Raw genomic sequence first — 13,528 nt, forward strand, 5'->3', positions numbered from 1 at the left:
TCGGTGAACAGAAAACCTTTGGAGGTCAAATTATGAGGGCTGTTCGATTAAGTTTACTATTACATTAAAAAAAAACCATAAACATTTCAATATTTAACACCCAAAGGTAATATTTCAATTAAATTTTTTAAGCACAAAATTTAACTGAAATTTTCGTTAAACAAAATTTCAATGAAATAATAAATAAACTTTTAAAATAATTTTGATGAAAGGTTGTATAAAAGCATAATTTCAAATTAGAAGGCAAAAGAAATTATAAAATATTGATTTTATTATTATTTTTATTAATTTCCATTTTTTCCAGGACTTATTCTATTATTAAAAAGAGCTAATGTAGTACTGACAAATAACATCTTTAAAAAGACAGGCATTTTTTGGCACAAAAACCGATATTGTAAAAACCCGACTATACTACTAAATTCAGCTAAAAACTTACCCCGTTTTCCAATATCGACCTTTTTACACTTTTTTTCTAAAGCAAGCTAAAAGTAACAGCTGATAACTGACAGAAGAAAGAATGCAATTACAGAGTCACAAGCTGTGAAAAAATTTGTCAACGCCGACTATATGAAAAATCCGCAATTACTTTTTGGGCAACCCAATATATCAGGTTATAAACCTATTTGGACCAAACTTGGCACGCCTGTTGGAAGTAATAGCAAAACATTTCGTGCAAAATCTCAGACAAATCGGGTTAGAATTCCGCACTCTATAGGCTCAAGAAGTTAATATCCGAGATCGGTTTATATGGCATCTACATTAGGTTATGAACTGATTTTGACCATTCTTAGCACAGTTATTGGACGTCAAAATAAAACACCTCATGCCTCACCCAAATTGGATAGGAAATGCGCCCTCTAGAGACTCAAGAAGTTTTTATTTTTCGCAAGTTTTGGTTTTTCGAAAATTACCTCAATAGACCAATGTTGCATATACGCAACACTACATTTACAAAATTATTGCATGCGTTAGTGATATTTGTTGTGTTAGTGATATTGCTCACAAGTATTGACTGGGGGTGGAAAAAATTATATTGTGGATGCATAAGTAAGAAAGTATATATAAATAAATACAAATGCAAATTTTGCCCATGAACATTCCACTAAGGAACAGGGGCAAACTTCTCACATATCAATGAGTGCAGTCCGCTTAAAGTTTATGCTCAATGATAAGGGGCCTCCCTTTTATAGCCGAGTACGAACGGCGTACCGCAGTGCGACACCTCTTTGAAGAGAAATTTTACATGGCAATTTTACAAGTGCAGATAAAAAAACCTGTTTTGGTGTTTTGGAAACAAAAACATTTGATTTCTGTCAAATTCCGCTCGCGAAACAATTAAAAATTTCTGCGACTATTCCGAAAGCAGAATAGAATACCAACTCTTATATGGTGGCAGGATTGTGTTGGTACAGCAAAGTTGCCGTAAATATGTTTTAAAAAAATTAATATATATTTTGAAGTTTTTCACAACTAAATACAGAGTACCCTGCATAAGACCAAAATAAAGCATACCAATTATGTACGAAGGGGCATAAAAATTTCCTACATGTGAAGGGCCTTTAAGTGTTTCTCTTGTGTATTGAGGACATAATATGGCAACACTTCAATCATATTTACTTGAAGTGGGGTATGAAGGGGGCCAAACAAATAAAGTCATGGGCCATCATCATTTACTCAATTAAGTGAGAGCATTTGACTAAAGTACACGTATTTCTTGTGAATAGTAGAGGTTTTGCTTCATTCATCTATCAGTCAGTTTATATTTGCAAGAGTGACATATAGTTGGAGAAGAAACACTTCCGATTAAGAAAAATGAAAGTGTTGCTACTTTTTGCCTCACTGTTGATGGTGTGTGTAGCTGCTGTACCCAAGCCTGATGAAGTATTAAAACATAATCCCTTGGAACATGATTCCAAGCATGTAGATCATTTGGCAAATGGTCATCATAATGCACAATACGACCATGAACAATTCTTGGGAGAAGATGAAGCTAAAACATTTGATCAACTACCTCCGGAAGAAAGCAAACGACGTCTGGGACTTATAGTAGACAGAATAGATGAGGACAAAGATGGGTTTGTTAATTTGTCAGAGTTGAAGAGATGGATTGAATACACACAAAGGAGATATATTGATGAAGACGTAGATCGTCAATGGCGTCAACATAATCCAGATGGCAACGAAACCATCTCATGGGAATCCTACCGGCGCGAAGTATATGGATTTATGGATGCACTTACCAAAGAGGAACAAGAATATGAAGAAAATGGCATCTCATATAAGAGTATGCAGACTCGTGACCGACGACGTTGGGGAGTTGCAGATAAAAATTTGGACGATGCTCTTACCAAGCAAGAATTCACTAACTTCCTACACCCCGTCGACAGCCCTGTAATGGCTGACGTTGTTTTAACAGAAACCATAGAGGACATTGATAAAAATAAGGACGGTAAAATTTCTGTTGAGGAATACATTGGCGATATGTACACCCCCTTGGCAGAGGGTGAGGAAGAACCTGAATGGGTTATAAGTGAAAGAGAGACATTTGCCAAATTCAGAGATACTAATGGCGATGGTTTCCTAGATCGCGAAGAGGTTCGTACTTGGATTGTACCCAAAGACTTTGATCATGCAGAAACTGAAGCCAAACATTTGATATTTGAAGCTGACAATGATTCTGACGAACTATTGACAAAAGCTGAAATTCTCGATAAATACGATGTTTTCATTGGTTCAAAAGCTACAGACTTCGGGGAAGCTCTTGGACGGCATGATGAATTCTAATTCTTCAAGCTGCTACTTGGCTAAGTTGGTTTTTTCCTCGAGTATCTACGCCAGTTTGATACTTTTACTAATTCATGCTCATCATTTTGTAAGAAACATTCGCCAATACTCCGCTTTACATACATATACGTGCTTTACTTAAATTACAAATTTTAGTTTATACCTATATAGAGATTATTTTGACTCGAATTCATTGTTTCTTTTTGTCTACATAACATTGTCATAACATTTTGTGTTCCAAAGTGTGAACTAATTCCAAATGTATGTTTAAACCATACATAAATGTAACAATTTTCCATTATATTCTTTCCAATTATTCTTTTATGTATGTATAATGCCAAGAATCTCCTAGTTAAATATACCAAATAACAATAACAAACTTTTAAACTAACGGACAAATTTCTATTAAGTAGTTTTTAAGGACATTTTTGTAACGTCGAGTGGATGTAGTATGTATGTTGTCATTTATTGATGCATTTATTAATTGAAATAGAACACATTCTATTTTTAGAAAATCAAAATAAGAAACTACTATGCATTTTTATTACTTTTTCTTTGGTTTTTGGTTTTTCAATTGCTGCCTAGCTGGACCATATGCCAGCTAGTCAACATGTGTGTATCTGCTGTCTGATGATGTATTCCCATTGTACTTTTAATGGTACATGATATGTATGTTTATATATACATACATACATGCATACATATAGTTCAGTTCTAGTTCTTATCGGATGGAAAAGTATGCATTTGGACACATCATCGTATTCTGGATTTTTCTGATAAGCCTTGAGAATAGTTGTCATTGTTTCTCTAATAAATTTCGGACTTGAAGGGGTGTAGAGGTCGTTTGTAGTTGAAGCCATTGCTGAGATAAGCTAAAGTTTAGAACACAATCATATGCCGGCATCATAATACACGCAACCAATGCAATTCAATACTTCGCGGTTTGAGTTTGAAGAAATATGTACATAAATGTATACATGTACATATGTGTATGTATATATGTACGGGGATGTATGCAATTACAAAAAAAAAACAAAGAAAAAAGAAAAGCAAATAAAGACTTAAATATGGGGCATTTTTGCTTGCGTGGTAAACATTTCTACAGAATAGAGTGACCAAGTCAACATTTTGATTAATGAGATATCTACATACATACGAAAAAAATAATATCCAGAAATTTTAGATGCAAGAATCTGCTTAAGTCATCTACTCGCTCAGCACAGGACAACTATGAGCTCACCCCCGGCACAGGATAGCTGTGAGCACCACACAGGATGGAACATTGAGGTCCGATCGATGTGGTGTTGATTGCTGTCACCAGTAGCTTAGCTGCGAGCTACCGGACGCGTCCACAGGTTGCGGATAGTGGAAAGCTCCTAACGGAGTAGCTGCAACGGCAGTCGCGAATAATCGGCGGTATCGAGAGGAGAGTCTCAGTGAGAGATCGGGTGGCACCGGCTCTTCCACAAGACCTCACCTTCAAGAGCTTGGCGAGGATCGCTACCTCCACATGAAAATGTGGCTACAACTACAACATGAACTCACACAGCAATCCCATGGCAGTCGGTTGTACGTGCTGGATTGACCCCATGGAAGCCTTCATCGGCAAGGACTGCCACCTCTGTAATACACACCGCACACGGCGCGTCCACAGATTGCGGATAATCGAATGCTTCATACGAAGTAGCTGCAACCGCAGTCGGGGACAATCAGTGGTATCGATTGGAGAGTCTCAGTTAGAGGCCGGGAGGCTCGATACGACAAGGCGAGTTATTGATGCCTTTAAATAAGTAATGGCCACCCTGTTACCGTGGCGATTGGAACTTGATGAGGATCGCCACCTCCACATGAAAATGTGGTTACAACAACAACATGATATTATGTCCTCCATCTTAGATGATGGGCATTAAGAGAGAATATGTGTAGGTGACAAATAATCGCCATAATATTGACACCCCGGAAGTTGTGTATGTTAATAATAGTGTTTCACATTAAATAGCGCATCGCCAACGCATAGTTTAGCCATAAAAGTGCATCATATTTCGTCCGATCCACTGATGGATTAACCAATCTAAGATCAATCCTGGAGTCGTTCCAAAGCTCCACCTTTCTAGCTCTTACTAACGTCAATAGGGTGAGTTTATAGACAATGAAATAAAAGGAGGCTCAGTCACAAGGGAAATATCCAACTACAAGTCACCAGCCTGCGAGTCTGAAGCAGTCTACCAGATGGTACTATGAGCTTTAAGATCACCAACCACGATCTGATGAAATCTTTCCGGGCGTGGGATCCGATCAATCAGAGTAATACCCAATGAAACATTTACAAGGAACATGGTAAATGTTCGTTATAGTGATAGGCTGGCCGGCAACAATTGTGATTGATTGATACAGCAACTCTTCTGAAACTTCATGCGCTATGACGTTGAAATCTGTGCTCAACATCTAGACAATCCCGGCCTTAGCATAGTTATAGTCCCGGTATATGTAAAAAATAGTAGTTTCTTCCAAATATATTGGTCTCCTGCAAGGCAATAATGTAAAGCGTACTAGTAAGAAAGAAAGCCCTGAAAGATCCATTGGAGGAGATACAAATTTATACTAGATGTATAAAAATAGATAAAAAAGAAATGAGAAAAATTTAATTATTGTGGTTAGATGGGTAAGGTGCTGTTCTTCTGTAGGTTTCAGGCTAATGAGTACGTTAAGGAAATCTATCGAAAGCTTGATTGAAAAGGGACATTTCCACAACCTGATGTTCGCCCGTATATTCAGATGTGGGTGAGGTTAAATCTCCATGTTCGGCTTTTATTCGGTAGTTTGCGTTTGTTATTCAAGATTTTTGATGGTCGTTTTTATACCCACCACCATAGGATAGGGGTATACTAATCTAGTCATTCCGTTTGTAACCCCTCGAAATATTCGTCTGAGACCACATAAAGTATATATATTCTTGGTCGTCTCGTTGTTCTGAATCTATCCGTCTGTCGAAATCACGATAGAGCTCAAACGTGAAAAGCTAGTCGCTTGAAATTTTGCACAGATACTTAATATCGATGAAGGTCGTTGGGCATTGTAAATGGGCCATATCGGTTAAAATTTAGATATGGCTCTCATATAAGCCGAGCTCCCGATTTGAATTCTTGAGTCCCTTGAAGCCGCAATTTTTTGTCCGATTCGGCTGAAATTTTCCATGTAATGTTCTTTTATGACTTCCAACAACTGTTTCAAGTACGGTCTAAATTGGTTCATAACCTAATATAGCTACCATATACCGATCTCTACCGATTTGACTTCTTGCAACCTTACAAGCCGCAATTTTTGTCCGATTTGGCTGAAATTTTGGATATAGTGGTTTGTTATAACTTCCAATATCTGTGCCAAGTAAGGTCCAAATCGCTCTGTAACCTGATATACGGAATATTGCCTCTACGGGCTCCAAGTGGACAACTAGTCCTAAAGTTCAGTATCATCAATCTATGTCTGATTTGGCATATGAAGCCTGTCTTGACGACAGGTGCGAGAGTAATTGAAGGATTTACTGCAGACTCCGAAATAAGGCTAAACCTGTTAAAGGAAAGCAAAATAGAGCTGCCCACCTTAATTTCTTTAGCCGTTGTGAAACTCCGAAGGCGTTTTAGTCACTGATAAGGCATAACGGTCTAATTGAACGTTATTGATTGATACCTCCATTGATTTCTCCACTAGTCGTTTCTGGATAGCATTATTATCTTGGCCGAACCAATTCTGGCAACACGAGGACAAAAGAACTTTATCTGGAGATTAACAATAAGAAAAAAGTTTTGGAGCATATCGGAAGCTACAACAGACTCAGGTGCCAATTAATGAAGAGCGACGCTTATCGAACTACCGAGTGGGTACACAGGTTACGGATACTGGAATGCTCCCGGCAAGGGATAACTATGAGCACCACAGAGGCTGGAACTTTGAGCTTCGATCTGTGTGGTGTTTATCGCTGTCGCGAGAAACTTAGCTGTGAGCTACTGAGCGCGTCCACAGGTTGTGGATAGTGGAATGCTCCATACGGAGTAGCTGTAACTGCAGTCGCGGACAATCAGCGGTATTGAGCGAAGAGTCTCAGTGAGAGGACGGATGGCGCCGGCTCTTGCATAGATACTGAGTGCCTATGATGCTCGATATGATAAGGCGAGTTATTGGGGTCTTTAAATAACCAATGGCCATGATGTTTCCGCGGCAATCGGAACCGGAACGAGCTTGCTCACATATAGGAGCTTGACTCCACATATTGACTTATGGTTACAACAACAACTACTGGAATGCTTCATACGGGGTAGCTGCGAATGCAGTCGCGGACAATCGGCGGTATAGAGTGGATAGTTTTAGTGAGAGGCTGGGCCGCACCGGCCCTTGCTTAAATACTGAGTGTCTATCTGAACACTCTTTTAGATGGTTTACCCAAAATGGGCAGAGTGATCCCGCTACTAAAGCCAAGAAAGGATTCGACCAAAGGGGAATGGTGCAGACCAATTTCTAAGAAGCTATTCCTCGGAGCCTTGTTGAACAACTTCCATGTGCCGAGCATCTGCATGGATCTCGTAGGTCTTTGTGGCTCTTTCATGTCGTAAGCTTTTGACACGTAAGCCTTCCTAAGCTTTTTGGAGCCATTGTTGGATCATGGCTTATTTGTATAGTCACCAGTTGAGGCCGCGCAGAATGAGCATGTATTTCCCCGAGGTGGAGAAATATTATTCTCACCAAAGGCGGGTGCTATATTCGCTTTTCGCCGATTACCTTTTTTTGACAATAGATATTAAAGCAGAAAAACTTGCTGTTGTTGTAGCAGTGTGTTATACACTGAGGCGGGAGCCCTTGCCGATGAAGAACTCCATCGGGTCATTCCGGTACGTAAAACCGGCTGCCATGGTATTGAGAAAAAAAATTGCTGATTTCATTCCGTAGAACATTAGCTCATTACTTATGGCAAACTTTTAATAAAATTGTTATTTAATCATTGTTTTTTCGTTATGTTTAAAAAAAGTAATCGTGAAAAAGGGGTTTCAACGGCGAAAAACGAACATAGTACCAGCCATAATCCTCTATGCAGACTATTGTACGATCCAATGCAGACTATTGTACGATCCAGTGCGGATTTAAAAAGGTGGTCTCACGCGAACAGCTGTTAACAGCCGGTCAGGTTTGACGGTATTAAGATGTCAATTTTTTGTTTGCATTCTCTTTGTTGTTGTCTGCTTTCTCGCATATTCTCTGCTCATATACGCACACGTATACACACACTCATACAAATTTCTTTTTGTGTGTTGGCAAAACGTAGATCAGCTTGATGACAAGTAGGCGGATTGAACCATATGATTTGTGGTTGTTGTACAAATGAGACCACCTTTAATTGTTTCGCCATGTGTACGATCTTGGCTCAAGGCCCCGCTTTGATGACATTTGCCAAAGGTCAAATCATGATAGAATTACCAGTTGGTGTACCGTAAATAGTTGAGTACAATTTTTTCTCGCAAAGTCCACTATCTGTCAACGAGTTTTGGTTGTGTGTGTGTATTGGTGGTTAAGAACACATAAACAACGAAAAATGCCGCGAACTAGTTACATAAACAAAATCAGAGTTGCGCTAATCACAGATTTTGACAGATTTTGACCGACTATAAAACGTTCGTGTTTGTTTCATATAATTTTATTATAATACAAAAGTTAAATATGCCCTAAATTATGCATTGCCAACCATAGTTTGGCAACACGAAATATTTGCCCGTTCCGTAAAATCATTTGACACACTGTTTTGTATGTAAAAATGGTATGGTAACCTTTACATATTTTTGTAAACATATCATCTGTCAACATTTTAATTAGATTTGTGAACATTTCTATCTCCATTTACGTATTTTTGTATGAAGGAATTTAGTGCAAAATCATTAACAAAGGATTGTTTTGTTTTTATTTCAAAAATCCGCAACTGAAAGAGAGAAACTTCTGCTTGTGTGCTGGAAACATAATATTTTACTATAACCTCATATCGAACAAAATTCAACAGTTCTAGAAATTTTCTAAAAGATACTGAAAAATACGAATGCACGGATATACCACAATACAGCAAAAACAACTTTCAAAAACCACAATAATTCGAGAAACCCCAACTTTGGATCTGGCTAAAGAGTACGACAAAGTGAAATGGCCATTTATTGCTGGGGCAATACAACGCACGGGGAGTTGGGCTTGGGTGGCATTGAGGATGAACAGGTAGGTGTCAAGGACTGCAATTGCAATTAATTGGAATTGATTTATTTTGGAATATTTAAATAAAATGTTTGGTACAATAGATTTTAACACCTCGTAAAATGGCATGGAGTCCACCTAATTCATGTGTGGTTCAAGTAAGCTGTGGTCGCTGGCACACGTTGTTTCTGACCTCAAGTGGCAAAGTGTATTCATGCGGAAGCAACGATAACGGCCAGTTGGGACACGAGCTGCCAACTAAAAGGCCACGTATGTCCTTACCCATATTTAGTATGTACATAAAAGTCATCAGCAAAAGCTTTAACCCATCAACCTTTTATAAATTCTCTGTGTGTTTTTTTTTATCGAAAATTCTTATTTTATAAAATGCAAAATGGTGTAACAACCAACAGAAGAAAAAAACATAAATAGCAGAAAACGCATCATATAGCCCTAAAGTTTTACCAACAAATTTATTTTTCTGTTTAGAACTATGATAAGCTCCTTCACTCTGAACGAACTATATATTTTAAAGAAATATTTTAAATATATATATTTTTTTAAATTATTATTGGTATTTACGCTATTTTGCATTTTAACTACTATATTGTGTATATTCTGACTATACGTATTGCATTTACGAATATGCCTTTTTTTAAGCGATATGAAAATCGTGTACATAAAATATATTTACAAATATGTTTATTGTCTCCTTTGTATGTACATACATCCATATATGTATGCAATGATATTAATAATTCCGGATTTTAATTTAGAAACCAGTATTATTATAATTCATTCTACACATACTGTTATAAAGCATTTCTTTTATTTTACTATTAAAAAAAAAAACATTGAACATTAATTTTTATTCTTGGTATCGTAAAAAAGGTATATTCGTAATATTTGGATAGTTTTTACCATCAAATTTCTTTTATTTTTAATTGGAACTCATACTTTCTTGCCAGGGATGTTCAACAAAACCATAATAACATGTTTCATCCAAATTCCTTATATTTTTAATTTTTTAGTGAAAGCTAAATATGTATTTATAAAGTTTTTTTTTTGTGCGTTTTCAATTTACTGTTAAATACCATTTTATTTGACAAAAAGATAGCCGTTTCAATAAGTCCTTATCTAAAAACTCGATTCGCGTTTTACTTCCTATATGTAAAAAAATGATGCTAGATCAGATCGGATTATAAACGTATTGTAAAATTTTCCAACCGATTTATTTGCCAGGTAAATATGCTAACAGATCAAACTGTGAGCAACCATTTAGGCAGAATGCGTTCATAGTCATTTGTTTGTTGTTGTAGCCCAAAGATTTTGGGAAGTATATATCGTAAAAGTGGCACAGCTTGGCTTCATGCCAATTGGCATATCCTTCGTCAATAGAAAATTAATTTAGAAATTATTACAAAATTACGCTCAATTGTGTTCAAAAGATTGTACAATATACATATAAAAATTGTCTTTATCTTTTGGCACCGTTTATAGCAAGTTTAAAGTACTATTTTTTAAATAGCGCCAATTTATTGTGCATCCCAAAAGTGACAAGGGAAGGAGGAGAGCCATTCGCCGTATTCGTGGTCTCCGTGCCGATGAATAGCCATCACAATTTACCATGGGCGAAGTTACGAATGTTATCTGTGGCGCCAAATCATTTAAGGCGTTGGGCCCCGACAGAATCTCTACATTAAAATGAAGACATCTACGATAGGTTAAACATCTACCTCAACGAGCTTGCCTCATATTTCGCTGCAAGAATCTGAAGATATCTGCCACCAAATCTTCAGCGACATTGTTCACTACAAATACGCGTGAGGTGAATACTGAGCTGACTGTGATGGTCGATGGAGAAATGATTCTGACCATCAAGTGTCCCAAAATACTTGGCGTTACATTTGACAGATCTTACACATTCTCCCCACAAACCAGATTAGTTCTGGCCCAATTACGTTCCGGCAGATGCAGCCGCCTCAACTCCTACAGAGCAAGGATTGATGCCGACGTACAAGATGTATGTCCCGATTGTGAGCAGGGACCACACGATACACGATCCTTGTGGACGCACCCCATCTTAGTCGCAGAGTTCCCGGGCCTTGACACTCAACAGAATCCAGCAGACGAAAGATAGAACACAAAAAACTGCTACAACAACAACTATTTTTTATTTAATGGAAAAATTGCAAAATGTAATCATCAAGTAAAAAGTGCAGTTTAACACATGTTTGATCCTAAACTGTGAGGCTTACTAGAAAAGAAGACAAAGCAATCTGAATATCTTGTATAATTCCCAAAATCGTTGCTGAAGCCTTATTTGTTAATGTAGGTTCGCTCCTATAAGTGATATAGCTCGTTCCGGACCATAGGACCGGTCGCCATGAGAACGTGGTATCCCTTGGTTATTAAAAGGCGCCAATAAGTCGCCGTTGCCGCCCGGCCTCTCGCGTCTGCAATTATAGTTACTCTGTATGGAGATTCCACTATCCGCAACCTGTGGACACGCCCGGTATTCTCTCGCTTCTCGTGGTAAATATGAATATAGATCGAAGCTTAAGTTCCAGCTCTTGTGGTGCTCAAAGGCCCAGTGAAGTCTGAAACTGTTAACTAAGAATAAAACATCACATTGATGGCTTTGGTAAAGGTATTAACAGCTACAGAAGTAGGCTATAGATACGGATAGAATGATTTTTCGAAATTGTTGTTATCTGATTGTAGCGGTGCCAAGAATACCAAACACAGACCACCCTATGAAGATTTACATAGCGTCAGATAGAATCAGATCATATAGTAGTAGCCCGACGAAAGCACAATAAGTCAGCAGTAATTGTAGCGCTGTCAAGTGAACTATTTAAGCATGTCGTACAGGTCGATAAGTATGTCGCATCGGCTGATGTCCGCAAAATATGCCAAATACAAAAGAAGTGAGACAAATTGACAACTATAGAGAAGATCTCTTACACGAAAAACCAGGAAGGAAGGGCAAAAGTAGGGCGGTGTCGACTGTATAATACCCTACACCTACCCTATAAGTACAATGTGGGAGCTATATCCAATTTTGAAGCAATTTTGATGACCTCGCCGGATGTTTTCAGATCCGTATCAAATTTTGGGCAAATATGTTCAAAGTGTAATAACTGTGGATGTCAAATTACAACATTGTTGCAAATTACCTTTAATCTGACGAAAATATATATGGGAGCTATATCGAAACCTGAACCGATTCCGAGTAAACTTCTGAGATATTGTGGTAGTCGTCGAGGAAAGCGTTGTGCAAAATTTTGGCAATATTTTTGTTGTTTTAGCAGTGTGTTATACACTGAGGCGGCAGCCCTTGCCGATGAAGAACTCCATAGGGTCAAACCGGTATGCACAACCGGCAGCCATGGTTGTTAAAAAATTAGCACTTTAGTGCAATATTTTTTACAATCAAACGATATGTTTTCGTTGGAAGCTATACCTTAATCTGTACCGATTTCGAGCAAACTTCTCAGATATTCTCGCGAGTCGTCAATAAATGCGCTTATTGTGACTGTAGAAGTTGAAATCGGGCCATAAATTGAAATCAAGAGGCGAATTAATTACGAAACACTGTCAGGATTTGCTAGTCATTTGAGAAGGGTCGAATGAACAGAGTAGATTTCAAAACAAAGTTCTGTTCGATGTGTCACAATCGTCCGTGTCTATTGACGATGTAGATATTATGATACAAATGTGATGTCTGTTGGTGAAAACTAGTAATCGAAAAACTATTTAAGTTCTTGGGTGTCTTCGAGTTCTAGGGTGTCTCCAAGAGAATGATGGTTGTTGTTGTTGCTGTCACCACTTTTGCATGTGGAGGTGGCGACCCTCGTCAAGCTCCCGTAGGTGAGGAAACTCGGTCCGATCCAAAGGATCCATCGCCGCGGGAACATGGTAGCAATTTGTTATTAAAGGCCCTAAAAATTCGCCTTGACCAATCATAGGCATTCTGTATTTAGGCAAGAGCAGGTGTCGACAGGCCTATCACCCCGAACAATAATGCTGATTGTCCGTGACTGTCGTTGCAGCTGCTCCGTAAGGAACATTCCACCAGCCGCAACCTGTGGACGTACCCGGTACCTCGCAGCTAAGCTTCTCATGACAGCTATGAGCACTACACAGATCGGACCACAAAGTTTCAGCCTGTGTGGTGTTCACAGTTATCCAGTGCCGATGGTGTTGACTGCTTCCCTTGAACATCGTCGGGATGTGCACAGAAAAAAATATCACAAATATTTTTTCAATTAAAATTTTTATTGAAAATAAAAATGTTTTCAATTAAAAATTTAATTGAAAATAAAAATGTTTTCAAGTAAAAAATTAATTAAATCAATCGTATTTTAATTGAATTCGAATGTGTTTTCAATTACGATCGTGATTGATATTTAAACAATTTTCAATTAAAAAAACTGACAAAATGATTAAATCATTTTTTAATTGTATCTGAACATTTTTCAATTACAATTTTGATTGAAATTTTCAATTAAAAAATTAA

At 37.8% G+C, this 13,528-nt stretch overlaps 2 protein-coding genes across 3 annotated transcripts in view; both read left to right on the forward strand.

Moving 5' to 3' along the window:
* Nucleotides 1-1,668: 1,668 nt before the first annotated feature.
* LOC106090908 (calumenin-B) lies at nt 1,669-3,312 on the forward strand. The gene has a single exon (XM_013257263.2). It carries the CDS (start codon nt 1,813-1,815, stop codon nt 2,782-2,784), a length of 972 nt encoding a protein of 323 aa, XP_013112717.1. The 5' UTR covers nt 1,669-1,812; the 3' UTR covers nt 2,785-3,312.
* A 5,311-nt stretch (nt 3,313-8,623) lies between these two features.
* Nucleotides 8,624-13,528, forward strand: part of LOC106090917 (probable E3 ubiquitin-protein ligase HERC4) — a 33,951-nt gene continuing 29,046 nt past the window's right edge. The window contains exons 1-2 of one of the 2 annotated variants that reach the window (XM_059363783.1): nt 8,624-9,030; nt 9,111-9,297. In XM_059363783.1, coding sequence (XP_059219766.1) covers nt 8,962-9,030; nt 9,111-9,297 — 256 coding nt within the window. In that variant the 5' untranslated portion in view covers nt 8,624-8,961. The remainder of the gene's footprint in view (nt 9,031-9,110; nt 9,298-13,528) is intronic. The other variant, XM_059363784.1, reaches the window with a different exon arrangement.

The sequence above is a fragment of the Stomoxys calcitrans genome, chromosome 1 (assembly GCF_963082655.1).
Source record: "Stomoxys calcitrans chromosome 1, idStoCalc2.1, whole genome shotgun sequence".
Taxonomy (NCBI): Eukaryota; Metazoa; Arthropoda; class Insecta; order Diptera; family Muscidae; genus Stomoxys; species Stomoxys calcitrans.